The sequence below is a fragment of the Phascolarctos cinereus genome, unplaced genomic scaffold, assembly GCF_003287225.1.
Source record: "Phascolarctos cinereus isolate Bilbo 61053 unplaced genomic scaffold, phaCin_HiC Scaffold_726;HRSCAF=1367, whole genome shotgun sequence".
Lineage (NCBI taxonomy): Eukaryota > Metazoa > Chordata > Mammalia > Diprotodontia > Phascolarctidae > Phascolarctos > Phascolarctos cinereus.
The window spans coordinates 208814392-208830642 of record NW_027556098.1 but is presented as its reverse complement, the minus strand read 5'-3'; the positions used below and the strand labels follow the sequence as shown (position 1 = coordinate 208830642).

General features: G+C 37.8%; 1 protein-coding gene and 1 pseudogene across 1 annotated transcript in view; both read right to left on the bottom strand.

Moving 5' to 3' along the window:
- CCDC141 (coiled-coil domain containing 141) overlaps nucleotides 1–16251 on the bottom strand; it is a 272693-nt gene that overhangs the window by 122877 nt on the left and 133565 nt on the right. The window contains 1 exon segment of the mRNA XM_078146957.1: nucleotides 11520–11692. Coding sequence (XP_078003083.1) covers nucleotides 11520–11692 — 173 coding nt within the window.
- Nucleotides 4871–11492, bottom strand: LOC110211626 (small ribosomal subunit protein uS2 pseudogene; annotated as a pseudogene).

The following is a 16251-nucleotide window of genomic DNA, read 5'->3' as shown; positions in this document are numbered from 1 at the left end:
ATCATCAGTACTGAATTCAAAGCCTTTCTGGTCTGCTAGAACCTTTGAGAAATTCTGCTCTGTTGCCACAGCCTTTAAAAACCCATGTTCGAGGGTATGCCACAGTGGAAGGCAACTTTTAGGAAGGCATAGCGGATATAAATGGGCTGTAGCATATTACCAATGAAGAATTATATACATAAAATGGCACGAAAGACATCATCAGGGGGCAGCAAGGTGGCACAGTGGATAGAGCACTAGCTCTGGAGTCAGAAGGACCTGAGTTCAATTCTCATCTCAGACACATAGGACTTACTAGCTGTGTGATGCTAGGCAAGTCACTGAACCCTAATTGCCTCACCAAAAAAAAAAAAAAGACATCATCAAGGGGAAGCATGATGGGAAAAGAAACCTGACATTGAAAAGTAGAGGTGACATATAGGTAGCCCAAGTATCTGGTAACACCAGTATTCGTGAAATACAGGGTGACCCCAAAAATCTGTGTGCTATTTGGGGTTTTAATAGCTTAAAACTAACACTAAGACTTCTGGGACACCCTGTATTTAAGGAGAAAGTAGAAGACCTTTAGAGTATTGGACATCTTGGATATAGAACATTCTTAGAAGGACATGGACAAGAACAAAACAGGACAAGAAGTTATGAGTAGGGGGTGAGATCTAGATTGATGGGAAAAGGGCCTAAGTTCATCCAATGAATCTCATAAAGTTTGGAATATGATAAAGCTGCTTATTCCCTTTATGACTTTGACTCACTAAAACCCAGTTTTCTTACCTTTAAAATGGGGGAATGGGAATTGATGATTTCTAAGATTCCATATAATTCAAAATCTTATCATCTTAACAACTGTCAATAATTCTTAGCAAACAAAATTCACTTCATTTATGAGGGCCTTTTCAGCTCTAATACTCTATGATTTTATGAAAATCTATGCTGCTTAAATTGAGATAAATGGTTCCAATATGCCACCAATTGTTTGAGGTCTGCATGAACAGAAGCCAATGATGCTAGCTTACATTCTGTTAGAGACTTCATGTGTTAGAGGCTTGTATTGGGACTTCAGGAAAGATGGTAGAAGGAAAGGTTATAAGTTAGGTTGCCTTCTTATGATATTTCTCTCTCACACAAACAAATTTAAACTGAAAAGAAACACTTTTGCTAGAATTTATCATGAGAAAACCCTAAATAGGGTCAACAAGTAGTTGGACAGACTGAAAATGAGCGAACATTTTCAAGATCTTTATGTTCACTTAATTATGAATAATACTTATCAATAATGTGATTGTTAATATTAATTAATGAGTATCTGTATTAATTAATGTTTATTAGTAATTATTAAATTTTGTTAATATTCGATTAATAATATGAATAATAATTGAATAATTATGGATGTGTTAATAATAATATAAATGTGAATAACGGTAATAGAAAATTATATAGCATCTCGAGATTTGCAAACCATTTTGTATGCATTATTTCACTTGAGATGCAATGCTGTGAAATAGGTACAATTATCACCATTTTACAGATGAGGAAACTGAGGTTGATAGGAGAGAAGTATTTTGCTGATTTCCCACAGTTCGTAAGTGTCTGAGGTAGATTTGAACCAAGGTCCTCTGAAGTACACATTTAGCATTCTACCTACACCATGATGCCTCTCAATTGAACTGCCTGAAAAAGTGAAGAATACAAGAACTTACTGTGCTTATTATTTGTTGAATGTCAAAAGTAATTTCATTTACTGCATTATCATGTCAACTAAAAGGCTTGCCTCCAACAAAGTGTCTCCTTGGCGTTTTTGGAAATCATACAGGATTCATTGAAAGATGAAACGAGAGAAATCTATGTTCCATGACTCTGTGATTATTTTATAAAAGCAGGCATTAAATAGTGAAGCTTAAGATATTTGTGCTGTCATGGAAAAGGTCTCACATGGAGCCCAAATGGAAGAGAACTTCCCCATGTAGCTGGTGTTTCTAATATCATTTCTCTGGGACAGAAATGGGTCATAACAATCAGCAATTGACTGCTGACCATTGATTTTTAGTTACAATTAATGGGTCACTAGACAAGAATCTTATATTTAGAATGCTAATAGTTAAGTTAATGTTTATAGATGGTCTAAAAATGGTATGATCCTTAGCACCCTTTGTCTTGTTCTTTATGGGGTCCCTAGTGTTCTGAAGTTTCCTCTCCTTGATCTGCTCATCAAATGTATCATTTTAATTTTATTTTTTCCTAATCTTTTTTATTTTTGCAGATGAAATATTTTCTTATATAGCTCCCTAGAGTACTCTTCTAGAGAGAACTCTTACCTAGGTGATATTGAACCATTAATGGCTCAGTTATTGAACCCTTAATTGAACCAAGTCTTTGGGTCTGGTTATTCAATCTATCCAAATAGACTCTGAGGTCCTTGAGGTCAGGATCAAAAACCTTTATTGTACCCATTCTGTAAATCATCACTCCTACAACATTACTCTAAATCAGCCCTCATCTCTATCATCAATTTCCCATGACCCTATAGACTTCTACGGTAGGCTCCTGCCTGGTACTGAGACAATGTTTAACCTATTTTCAGGCTCAGGGCTTTAGAGTGATCGGTGGAGTGAGCCTGAAGCCAGGATTGAAGTAATGTTAAAGTTTTGATCTATGGAAAAGCATTATCTACTCAGAAACTTCAACATAATTCTCTACTTGATCATAATTATATCATATTGCAAGAATATTTCAGAATGATTTAGTGTGACTCAGTGCACCAAAACAGAATTGCATGCCTTCTGAATGACATGAAATATATTAAAATTATGTAAAACTGGCAGTTTATTTTAGAGAGGAAAACAGGAAAGGCAGAGAAACATGCAAATTACAAATATTTATTTTCAAAAAGGCTATGCAAATTTTTAAAGACATCATATTAATATATTTGATTTAAAGCATAAATTCATAACTTTTTCTGTGTCATGGATGGACTCCTTTGGCAGTCTGATAAAGCCTATGGACTCCTCAGAATAGTGTTTCATTTCTTTTCTTTTTTTGTGAGGCAATGAATCACACAGATAGTGAGTGTTATGTGTCTGAGGCCAGATTTGAACTCAAAGGGTCAGGACCTGACTCCAGGGCCGGTGCTCTATCCACTGCGCCACCTAGTCAACCCCTAAAAACATTTCTTAATTAAAGGAAATGCCTAAATTCAATGAGAAGTCAACAAAAATAAAGTTGTAAATTTTTTCCCAAGTTCATGGAAAATCCTGAAATCTATCCACGGATCCCTTGGGGGTCTGTGTATTCTGATTTAAAGAATGGAAATGGCTTTTTTTTTTCTGTTCCTAGCTTCCATCAATTGTCCCCTCCTACAAGACACCCTTCTTGATTTCCCCAATTAAAAGTATGCTCCTAATTACTTTGTATTTATTTCACATAATACTTTTAATTTACTTATTTGGGTACATATCATTTCTCTTTTATAGGATAATAAATTTCTCAAAGTTAGGGACTGTTTAGTTTTTGTCATTGCGGCCCCAGTACCTAGCACAGTGCCTGAAGGCACAAAGTAGGTGCTTAATAAATGCTTATTCAATTATTAAATATCATGAAGAAGAAGCTAAAAATAATAAAAGTACCAGATTTTCCATTGCTTAATAAGTCATGGTACCTTTCTAAGACCCTCTTCCCATACTTAGAGGCAGCTAGGTAGCATACTAGATAGAGTGCTTGACCTGGAATTAGGAAGACCCGAGTTCTAATTTGGCCACATATACTTACTGACTGCGTAATCCTGAGCAAGTCACTTAATTTCTGTTTGCCTCAGTTTCTTATGTGTAAAATGGGGAGACTAATAGCACCTACCTTCCAGGGTTCTTGTGAAGATAAAATGAAATATTCATAAAGCATTATGTAAATGCTAGCTGCTATTATTATTATTATTATTATACTTAAAGAAACTTTTAAAAATTACAATATTTTGGAAAGTGGTTTATCCATCCCTACCTCCAAGATTACTTTCCATATCTCTTTAGTGAAGCATTTCAGTTTTGTTTGATTTCATGTTATTTTATCACTTAGGGCAACCATGAGACACTTGACATTTTGCTTTTTGAGATGCACGTGCAAAGGATTTTGCACACAGCATTTGCCAAGCCCAGGGAAAGTGTGTAGGGAATAGTATTAAAGTTTGAGAAGGTGCTGGTTACCCATTTGGTCACAAGAAGCGGAGCTGCATCAATACAGGAGTGTGAAGAAAAGGAACAGAGGCTTGGATCATGACCGTAGTGATAGTACAAAGGCCTCCTGACAAATATTCCAATTCCTCGAGTCACCACTTTAGTCTGAGTGTCCTTGGACGAGGCACAAGTGCTGAGCTCCTTTCTGCATAGCCTTCCCAGTAAACTTAGGAGTGCTAATTGTCAGGCTACCTATCCCTGGAGGTCATGACATTGAGATAGGATAAATCAGCCAGGCTGTGGATTTGTAAAGAATCTTATCATTCCTATTAGACTTCTAGGCAAAAGCATCCAGGAGTCAAGCGCCCTTAGTATTTCAAACCGCAACATTTTCATAGAACTGCAGTTAGATCCTAATTAGGGCAAATAAAGAATCCTGTGAGGTGGTCATATAATTCAGATTCTCACTGCATATTTCCATTGGGCTGATCAGTTACCACATTTTATGTAAATATAACTTCAAATAGTGTAAATTGATTTATACTATTTGAAGTTATAATTATGTAAAAAATGTTTAGTCATGTCCAACTTTTGTGACCCCATTTGGTTTTTTTTTTTTTAGCAAAGATACTGGAGTGGTCTTCCATTTCTTCCTCCAGCTCTTTTTTTTTCTTTAAGAAACCAATGTTTATTTTCCATCAGCATTTTCCCAACAGTATTAGAGCACCTGGGGTAAAACTTAAGACCACTCTGTGGTAGTTCCTACCTACTTGGTGGCCTGAGCAGTAGGAGCCGCAGACCAGTCCTCTGTAGCCGGCTGAGCACTTCAATATTCGGTAGGGAACTGCTGAATGGGCATAGACGGCACCTGTACTCCCTCAGACCAATCAGCCACCTCCAGTTGAGTAGCAGTGAATTCTGGGGCAGGTGCAGTCCATTCACCCTGAAACTCCTCCTTTGTCACTGCCTTCTCAGCTGCTCTTACTTTTCAATCTCCTCTGGATCCCGGTAGAAGTAAAGATCGGGCATAACCTCCCATGGGTGTTGAAGGGAGATGGTACCACACGTACGTAGGACTTCACCGGCCAGCATCCACCACGTCAGACCCACTGAGTGAGCTCCCTTGTTGTTACAGGGAATGGCAATGTGGGGAGTCTCTATATTGCACAATGCAATGGTTGGAAGGTTAACATACGATGCTTCAGTCAGAGGCTGGTGATCTGCCCGAGGATCAGTGACCACCAAGAGGCGAGGCTCCCTGAAAGCTGCCTGGATCTGGTTAGTGAAGGTGCCCGGTGTGAAACGTCCAGCAATAGGGGTGGCGCCAGAGGCAGCAGCAAATTTCAGCAGCTCGCTGGCCAGTGTTCCTGAATGAGATGACACTAACATCAGCTGGATTTTCAATGGCAGCAATGGTGCAAGCTGCCAGACAAAGCTTTTTCCAAGTTCTCTTCAAATTGATGATGTAGATGCCGTCACTCTTTCTTTTGTAGACATACTGTTCCATCTGGAAGTCCAAATTGGTGCCACCCAAATGGGTCCCTGCGGCAAGGAATTTGAGGACATCCTCCTCCTTCATCTGCAAGACATTTAGGGCTCCCGACGTTGTGAAAGTTTCCCTTTAAAGTTAGGACGGAAACCGAGAAGAACGCCGTATGGAACCCTCTGAGGGCAGCGCGGAAAGTGAGCTCCTTTTTTAGGTGAGGAAACTGAGACAAACAGGGTTAAGTGACTCACCCAGGATCACATAGCTAGTAAGTGTCTGAGGCTGGGTTTGAATTCAGGTGTTCCTGATTCCAGGCCTCGAGCTTTATCCACTGCACCACCTAGCTGCCCTGCAGTTTGTGTAGGACATGGCAACCTAACTTATTTCATGAGCATAAAAAAATTGCTTAAGATATTATTGTTATTAAATAGATCATCATATAATCACTTATTATTCCCCTACACAGCTTTATAAATTGCAAATAATTATTGTTCTCATTTTGCAGAGAAAGTAACATTGAAACTAAAAAGATAACTTAATGACTATAGCCACATAATTAATGAGTAGTACAACCTAGTAGTTAGTGCTCAGTATTGAACCAACCTACTACAAAATAATTTCCAGCCATTCTTGAAATGCACAAAATCCCAATTATTAAAGTTGCATCCTTAGGAATATTATGCCAAACTCATGGAAATTGGTTTTGACCCTTAGGAAGGTGGGAAGCAACATCCTTTTTAATATCTTTGAAGAGCCATATTAGCATTAAAAGTGTTCCAGGGACAAAAAAAAAGACTTACTACAATGTGACATTTTTAATAGGCTTTCCTGCATTATAAAGACTGAACAATCATCACATCATGTATTGCTCTTTTATGTAGAGCTGAAAGTTCTCTCTTTTTCCTTTGTGCTACAGATTCTAAGCTTATCACTCACTTCTCTTGCAATTCCAACTTGGAACCATTTCCTTATTTGGCCAAATTTCCTACCTATGATGATGAGTCAAGTATTTATTATTATTAACCACTGGTGTTTTTTGGCTAGCTTGGTAGCCTAACTCCCATGTATGCATAACACTATGTTTATGAAATGTTCCAAGTATGAAATGACATACAAGTGAACTTTTGCAACACAATCCATTTGGAAGCTGACACTTGCTTATATTTATGTTGCTAAGTGTGTATGAAAATACATGTATAAATATATACTTAAACCACAAAAAAAAGTAGTAGTGGAAATATTATTGTTCCCATTTTACGAATGAGGCCTTTCAGATAAGAGAGGGGATGTCATTTGCCCAATGTCCTACAATTAATGAGGGGAAATAGTACCCAGGCCTGTTTCAAAAACCAGCATTATTGTACTGTGCTACACTCCCTAAGGCATATATGTCAACTGACAAGAGAGAATTAAACCACACACAGGCAAAGCAGAGTATTGAAAACTATATCACAAGCTTTTGGGTTTCAACTCAATTACTAATGGATTTCTATTGAATTTCTAATGGAATTCTATTTCTAGTCTATCCTCTGAATCGAGATACATCCTTTGGCAAGTTACCATTTTACTTGCCCTTAGCTTCTTTTGCAAAATTAAAGTAAACAGTCCAGATTTGCCAAGCATTTTAAAATCTCAAGGTAAATAAAAATGTAGCATAGAAAAATACAAAAAGATGAATTGTTTGGTATTGGGAGTGGGGTGGAGAATGGCAGCTTCCAAGAAGAGCAAAATTCCAGTTAACTAAACATTAATTTATGCTTCCTAAAATGTCCTTCTATTTCTTTCTTCGTTTTCTTTCTTAAGACCAGATCAGCATTCAACTTCCTCCCAAACTGCAGCCTAAAGCAAGTCACTGAAGACCCATTATAGGAGCAAATAAAAGGAAAGGTGGCCATAAAGATGAGAAAGGGCAAAGGAGATAATAAGAGAGAGAATGCCTGGTCAAACAAAAGCCCTTTTATACTCCAACATGAATTTCCAAACCCCAAAACATCCTCAAAAATACAGACTATGTGGGGATTAGAACTTGACTTCCATACTAAACTTTGAGTTTTAAAAAATTAACCATTTGTTTAGAGTAATGATGAAGGTGCCAGAAAGGGAGAATAAGCTACTCTCTAGCATGTGATTGGCTCAACACAGGTGAATATGATGAGATTAGCCCTATATTGGCAATCAACCTATCACCAGAAATTGTTTATACTTTAGGAGACTACTAGGTGGTGCTACAGCGCATAGAGTTCCTGCCCTGGAGTAAGGAAGATTGATCTTCCTAAATTCAAATCCAGCCTCAAACACTTACTAGATGTCTGACCCTGGGCAAGTCCCTTAACCCTGTTTGCCTCAGTCTCCTCATCTGTAACATGAGCTGGAAAAAGAAATGGCAAATCACTCCAGTATCTTTGCCAAGAAAATCCTAAATGGGGTCAGGAAGAGTCAGACATGACTGAACAACAGGTGGTACTGGACCTAGATTCAGAAAGACCTGAGTTCAACTCCTAACTTGAACACTCACCTCTGGCTGACTCACTTTCCTCATCTGTAAAATAGGGATGATAGTAACTACCTTTGGTTTGTTGGGAGGGGAAAAAATGAGATAATATGTATAGAGCACTTTTTAAACCTTAAAGCACTAAAAAAAAAATGTCCTAGCTCTTAATATCACACTGGGTGTGAGTCTGTTTTAGCTTCTATTTGGGTTACGTTTGACATCAGTCACAGGTTCTAAATTGAAGTCATTACATAGAATATTTTAAATGCAAGTTTAGAAAGCTTGTCAGTGAGGTGATAGCTTTTACTGTAGGATTGTTATAAATTGAGAGTCAGTTTTGGGTTAAATTTTGAATTTTGCAAACAAAATCACTTGTCAACAGGACAGTAAAGAAATAAGGTACAGCGGAGAAGCAAAGAAGGCCAAAAGAATCCTGGTAAGAGAGAACATTCACAAAGAAATTGATGAGATTCCTTTTTTAAATAATATTTTTAAAGTATTATAGGACCATAGATTTAGAACTAGAAGGCACATATATAAGAGATAGAAGCAAGGGCAAGCAACTGATAATTAAAAGAGAGGCACATAAAGATAATTGTCTGGAGTGGTGATGATAGAAGGAGCTAAGGCTGCTAATGAATTGAAAAATGAGAGGGGGATTTTTTTTAAAACAACTTGCAAAATAAGAAGAATATTAAAGGAGAAATATTCAAAGTGAATAAAAAAATAGAGAGAAGCTAGAACTACTCAATGCATATTTTACTTCTGTTTTCTCTATCAAAGAAAGAAATCTTTGAAACAGGAAAGAAAACAAGAATTTAGCAGGGAATTGAAATCCAAAACAGTCGATGGCAAGAGAGCAAAGAGTTCAAGTTCTGATGTCCAGAAATAGCATCCCTGAACACAGGCAATGGGCGTTCCATGCTCCAGTGGTCTATGAAAGATCTAAAAAGAAGAGAGGTAGCATCCCAATTTTGAAAAATGGAAAAAAAAACCCCATGAAGCCTTCAAATTATAAGTCAATGAACTTGACTTTGAATCCACAATGTAAAATAGAACTAAAAAAGCTAATGAGATTTTGGAGTTGCATTAATAGAAACATAGTTTCTAGAAAAGGGGATGTGATAATTCCCAGTACTCATGCCCTGCTCAGACCATGTCCAGATCATTATATTTAATTGGAGCGCATTCTAGAAAGGATTTTGGAAAAATTTGGAGAATATCCAGAGGAAGCTTGCCAGGATAGTGAGAGGACAGAAAATCATGTGAGGATTAAAGATCTCTTACTGTGTGATTTACTAACTGTGACCTTGGGCAGAAAGGACACCTTCTGGGAAAATAAATGATGGGTAGAGGGGGAGATGGCCCTCCTGGGTTTGTGATTTTGTGGAGAAGAAAGTAGTTCCAGAGGCACACCAAGCCAGGATCAGCATGGAGACAAGAGCAGGCAGGCAAGCAATGAATAGCAAGCTGAAACTACTGTCAAGACAATGACAAATTATTGATATTGACCTTGTATTTATATCACTTTCATTTTCAAATATGTCTCTCCTCTTCTTTTATGCAAAATCCTGCCTGTCTAGGTACATATAATTATTTAAATATAGTGTCCCAAAAATCTTTGTGCTAAATAATGTTGAAGTTTTGGGCTGCACTAAGACTTTTGGGACACCTGTGTGTGCCCTAGCCACTGATAGATTATAAATCCAAGAGGACCATAGAATAACCATTAAGCCATCCCGTATAAGAACGATTTTTAAGTAAAAGGAGTGGGTAAGTGGGAAAGCAGTGGCGGGGAAACCAAGACTATGCACGTTGAAGGTTCCAACCTCTTGTTCCAGCTAGAGATAGACTTTGCCCACAGCTTCCCTTTTGGAGCAGTAAGTCTTAGAGGTGTTAGTTTGCAAAATAATTATATCTGACAATAGAACTACTGGTGTGGAGGGGGATGAGATCATAATCTGTCCAGAAATTTTGATGAGATTTTTTTGTTGCTTTGCTGTGCATTGCTGTCTTGAAAAATATTTTATTATTTCACTGCTGTTCCTTTATTGGATCTGTCAGCAGGGAGAACAACTGAATACTTAATATAAATTTTAGAAGTAACCTGTTTTGTAACTTGATTTGTACAGAGCGACTGACCATTGAGAATTCCATAATTTGAAGGCAAGTCTGAGAGGGTCCATGCAAAATCCTGCCTGGTTGGACTACCAGGTACATATAATTATTTTGTGCTAAATAATGTTGAAGTTTTAAACTGCACTGAAACTTTTGGGATACCCTGTATGTGCCCTATCCACTAATAGGTCATAAATTCCACAAGGATCATAGCATATTTTAACTTTATCTATCTATCTATCTATCTATCTATCTATCTATCTATCTATCTATCTATCTATGTATCTCTACCCAGAACAATGTATAGTAAATGCTTAATAAACTTGCAAGATTGAATTACTTTTTATAATTATATATAAATATATAATTTCTTCTATAATTTTCTTTCTACCTTCTTGACTGTTGCAGGGGTGGGGAACCTGAGGCCTTGAGGCCACATGTGGCCCTCAAGGGCTGCACTTGGAGTGGGGAATCTGGCCTTGAGGCTGCACTGGTGGAATCATGCCTTCTTTTCCTCCAGACCTTTTTTGTACTTGGACATATTCTTGGTGACCCACCTTTGTGAAGAGTAATAGAGAATTCCAGTACCATGAACCTCTATTCCTCTCCCTCTCCCCCACCCCAAACCCCTCTAAACATGCACTATGGCAGTATTCATTGGATCTCATGAGAAAATTCTTCCACAGTCCTATGTATAGGAAGAATATAAAGAAAAGTCTTAAAAAAGTATAAAGTACAGGAAGAAGATAAAGAAGGAACCTAAGTGGGGTTCATACCAACATGGTATAGTGGAAAGGAATTTGGATTTGGAGCTAAAGATTCTAGATTAAAATTTGGATTCTGTTCCATTCTACCCGTATGCCCTTGGACAGTAATTTCTCTGGGCCTCAATTTCCTTACCTGTCAAATAAGGGAGTTAGCCTAAACTATCTCTAAGGTCTCTTCCAACTCTAAATCTATAAATCTAATGAAGAATTAACCAGTGCTGTTCTATTTGCATGTCTTCTGCCCCCTCTCAGAGAATCTTCAGGAGACAGCTCTCCTGTTAACAGCAGTCTGCAGGTTCCTAGGCTGGCTTCCAGCCTAGATGAGATGTACTGTTCCCAGAAATGGGGCTGACCTAACTTAAGTAGAATCCTTTTAAGCCATATCATTATGCAGCAAAACATCCGAAATATACAAAATCACACCAGGTTTTTTTTAACAGGTTTGTGGAAGCTGTGCAAAAGCCTGTCATATTGAGAAAGAAGCAGGCTTGACTCACCTGCAGGAATCTCCTTGGCTGATTAAAGCTCGTCCCTTTTGCAAAGCATCCCCCGTGCAGTCTTTAATTTCTTGATGTAATTCCTCATGCCTCACTGCCAAGGCAGGCAGGCTTAAACCCTCAGATTTAAGGAGCTTAAGGCATCCCTCAACTCTTCCAAGTATATCAAATGCCTGCCAGAGAAAACACACTTTCAGTTTCTGCATTGCTAGTTTAAAATCTACACACACCATGTACATACAACCAGAAAAAAAATAATCTAAGTTGATAAATTTATTAGTTTGATCACAATTGAACATCATAATGTCATCTTGAAAAGAAGTATTACAGCTTTCAAAGAAGCATCCAGCAGCCTCAGAGATAATGGCCTTAGGTCTGGACTGCAAAGATGAATCTCCAAGCCATAGAACTCACTGCTTTTGTAGACCTAAAGCTATAGTAACACAAGGCAAAAATGTACAAATTGATAGAAATGGACCAGGGTGGGAAGGCGACGTGAATACTTTTGCACCTTTTAGATGATGCACATAAAATGTATCAGTGAGTAAGGAATTCATTTTTATTGGTAGCAACCAAGCAACCCTTTACTAAATAGTACCCTTGTGGCCTGAAAAGAGTTAATGGAGCTTTCCAAACTTGAAATATGTGTCACTAAGATTTATAAAAGGAAACTGTCAGATTAATTCCATTTTAAACCTAAAACAAAGTAGGGGAAAATTCACTTCAGTGAATAACACATTAATTTTGTGGTACATATTCAGGCACTGCAGAATCTTTCAGGTACTACTCTTGGTTTTGAGTTTTCTGCAAATTACTTTCCAGTGAATCTCAGGTGATATTGTCTACAAATAACTTATTTTAATGTTACATATTTTCTTAATGCATGAATGAAAGTTCAGGCCAAAGCCTTTCCTAACTACATACTCCCAGTTTCTATCAGTTCCTTGAACAAAATCATTTTTTACTTTACTCTGTAAACACAGCTCTTAAAATAAAGATACTTGAATGAAGTCAATAAGCATCTAATAAGGCTTACTATGTACCAGGCACTATGCTGAGTTCTAGAGATATGAAAAAAGGCAAGACACAATCTTGCCCTCAACACATTTACATTCTAATGGGGAAGGCAATTTGCAAACTGTAGGTTAAATATAAGATATGTGCATAGTAAATGCAAGCCATTTTGAGAGGGGAGGGAATTAGTAGCTGCAAGTGTAGAGAGCAAGTGATTTGAGATTAGCCTTGAAGAAAGTCAGGAAAACTAAAAGGCACAAAGGTGAGGGGACAGAACATGCCAGGCCTGGGGGACAGTCAGGGCAAAGGCCATGAGATAAGAGATAGAGCTTCTTATTGGAGGAACTTAGTAAGTAGGTCAGTGTTGCTAGAATAGAACATATGGAAGAGAGGAAAGCGTAAGAAGACTGGAAATGTAGGAAGGGCCAGGCTATGAAAAGTTTGAATTGCCAAAGGAGTTTATATCTGATCCTGGAAGGAAATAAAAGGAGTCAATAAACCTCTATGAAATGTCAGAGGTTTCTAAGCTTTAGAAAAATCACCTTTGGCAGCTGAGTGGAAGAGTGGATTAGGGCACAAAGATACGATACAAAGAAACCAGTTTAAAAAGTCTAGTACGTAGGAGACAGGGGATGAGGTTGTATGAGTGAAGTGAAGGTAATGTACAGGAAAGATATTGTGAAGATAGAAACAGCAAGATTTGAAAACCAGTTGGATATGTAAGGTGACAGGAACTGAGGATGTTGGTGAGGTTGTGAGCCTGGATGACTGGAGGGATTATAGCACCCTAGACAGTAATAGGGATTTTAGAAGAGGTGGAAAGATAATTCGTTCTACTTTGGATATGGCAAGTTTGAGTTGCCTATGGGACATCCAAATTCAAGATTTCTAAAGGGCAATGTGGAACAGGAGTTTAGGAGGAAGGGTAAGGTTGGATGTGTGGAGGAATCTTCTGCCTAGAGATAACTGAACCCATAGGAGCTAATGAGATCACCAAGTGAGAGAGTATAGCAGGAGAAAAGAAAGAGAGGTCAGGTAGAACCTTCGGACACATCCAGGCTTAGTGAGTATGACCTGAATGAATAACCAACAAAGAAGACAGAAGACAGGTTGGACATATAGAAAGAGAAGCAGAAGACAGAAGACCTGGTGAGGAGAAAGTATCCAGAAGGAGAAGGTAACTAACAGTGTTAAGTGCACAGAGAAATCAAGAAGAATCAGGATAGAGAAAAGGCCATTACTTTTGGCAATTAAGAAATTAGTCATAACTTTGGAAAGGGAAGTTTCAGTTGAATCATAGGGGTAGAAGCCAGATTGCAAAAAAGGTTTAGCAAAGAGTGAGAGGAGAGAAAACGGACCAAGTGTAGATTGGATGGGAAAGGGCAGAAAGATATGGGACTGTAACTAGTGGGGACGGTAGGATCAAGTGAAGGTTGTTTTTTTAAGGCCAGGGGAAATCATGGATATGTTTGTAAGCAGCAGAGAAGGACAGCCCCTACTCTGAGGAAATAAAATGTACATAATTTCATGGAATCTAGATTTCAGGATTAGAAAGGAACTACAAAATTATTAAGCCACATTCAATTCACTGCAACATGTGCCAGGCATTTCCTAGGCATTGGGGATGCAAAGAAAAAAAGTCCCTAAACTTTCTCCAGCTTTTTAATTTTATTAATGAAGTAAGGCCCAGAGTGATGTGTTCCAAATGTACTGAGTTTCTTTTTGTTTTCTGTTTTTGTTAGGCAATGGGGTTAAGTGACTTCCCCAGGGTCACACAGCTAGTAAGTGTCAAGTGTGTAAGGTCAGATTTGAACTCAGGTCCTCCTGACTCTAGGGCCGGTGTTCTATCCACTGCGCCACCTAGCCACCCCCAAGTCCTAAGTTTCTTAAAAGAGCTCTAAGGCCTCCCTAAAAACTAGAGGTGTGCTGGTAAATATTTAGCAACAAACTTAGGGGGCAGGGAGAGGGAAGGAATTATCCAAGATACACTTTTAAGTTTAATCTGCATTATTAGCATTTTCTCCATCATTTTCTTAAGCTTAAACAATCATCAAGATAATAAATCAAACTCTAATGGATAAATTTGCTGATTTCCAGAGTGTAAATTCTTGCACTAAAAACTTAACAATTGGCTCTTGGAGCTGGTTGGAGCTGGCGCCAGCACCCTCCTGCTAAAAATCACATAGCCAATTATAGCAGATAGATTCTCTTGGATTTTAATCCAGGGTTCCTTCTACTATACCCCATTAACTTTTCTTTTAGGACTCTCAGATCAGGAACAGAATTTTCGATTCACAAAATCTTTCTCACGGTGGTATCTCACACCAACACTTATGACCTTTCTATTTCTCCATTGATTGTACATATCATATGTAAGTTTTCTTCTCTAGCCTCCTTCTTTCAGAAGGTTCTCTGAAATAACAAACATTTCCACACACAAAGAAACACACTTCCCTCTCCCCAAAAGTAAAATCCACAGAAAATCAGCAATGACTAAGAACAACTAGGAAATAACTTGATTTTAAAGGGCTAGTGGAAAGGAAGGTATCTACTACCTTGAAGATATAGCACTGATTTTCCAAGAGAAGATGATAGGGTAGGATCAGAACCTTTATGACAGGGGTTCTTCACCTTTTTTGTGTGTTACAGAATCCTTTGGCAGTGTGCTGAAGCCCATGACCCCTTTCTCATAAACACTATTTTTAAAGGCATACAATAAAATTATGTAGAAATACAAATTACATCAAAGGTTAATGAAAAGATGTAATTTTTCCCCATCCAATTTTATAGGCCTCCTGGAAACTATTCACAGACCATGAATCCAAATTTTAAAAACTCTTAACTTATGAGAATACAATAGTTTTTTTTAAAATAGTTTTCCTTCAACAAGTTGCTTTTGTCGATGAAAAAAGGGTACAAGTGGAAAAGGCTTAAAAAGTGCCTTACCAAGCAGTTAACAAGCATTAGAAAGCACTGATTATGTACCAAGCACTCTGCTAGACCGAGGATACAAAGTCAAAAATCAAATAGTCCCTGACCTCAAGGAGTTTCCATTCTACCAGGGGAGACAATATGTATACATATAACTATGTGCAAAATGTATGTAAAATAAACATTAGGTAAATTGGTGAGTGGGGGCACTGGCGGTGGAGGGGCCAGGAAAGGCCTAATGTTGGAGGTGACATTTGAGCTGAGTTTTTAAGGAAAATCTCAATTCTAAGAGGTGGTGGTGAAGAAGGAATACATTCCAGTAACCAGCAAGAGCATATGCAAAAAGCATGGAGGCAGATGGTAGAATGCCATGTGAGGGACAGAAAGATATCCAGTTTCACTAAGAGTTCATGAAGGGTAGTATACGTTAGATGCATACATAATTATATACATTAAGAATAGAAAGGTTAGCTGGATCTTATGATTTAGAATAATTTTTTTTTGAAGAGCAAAGGGTAAAGAAAGGAGCTTGCAAAGAGCCTGTATATTCCAAAAAGTAGATTTTATAACACTTGAATACTTGCAACTTGGAATTTGTCTCTACTTTTCCCAAATGGTCAAGCATTTTAATTGTATTTATATAAAACACAAAGACCTTGGAAGACTTACAACCACTCAAAGATTAATGCATTATTATGCTTTTAAAAATTATGAAAGAAAAAACTGATGATTTCAATGAATAAACAATTATTGAGTGAATACTCAGTTACTGGTGGGCTAGGTTCTT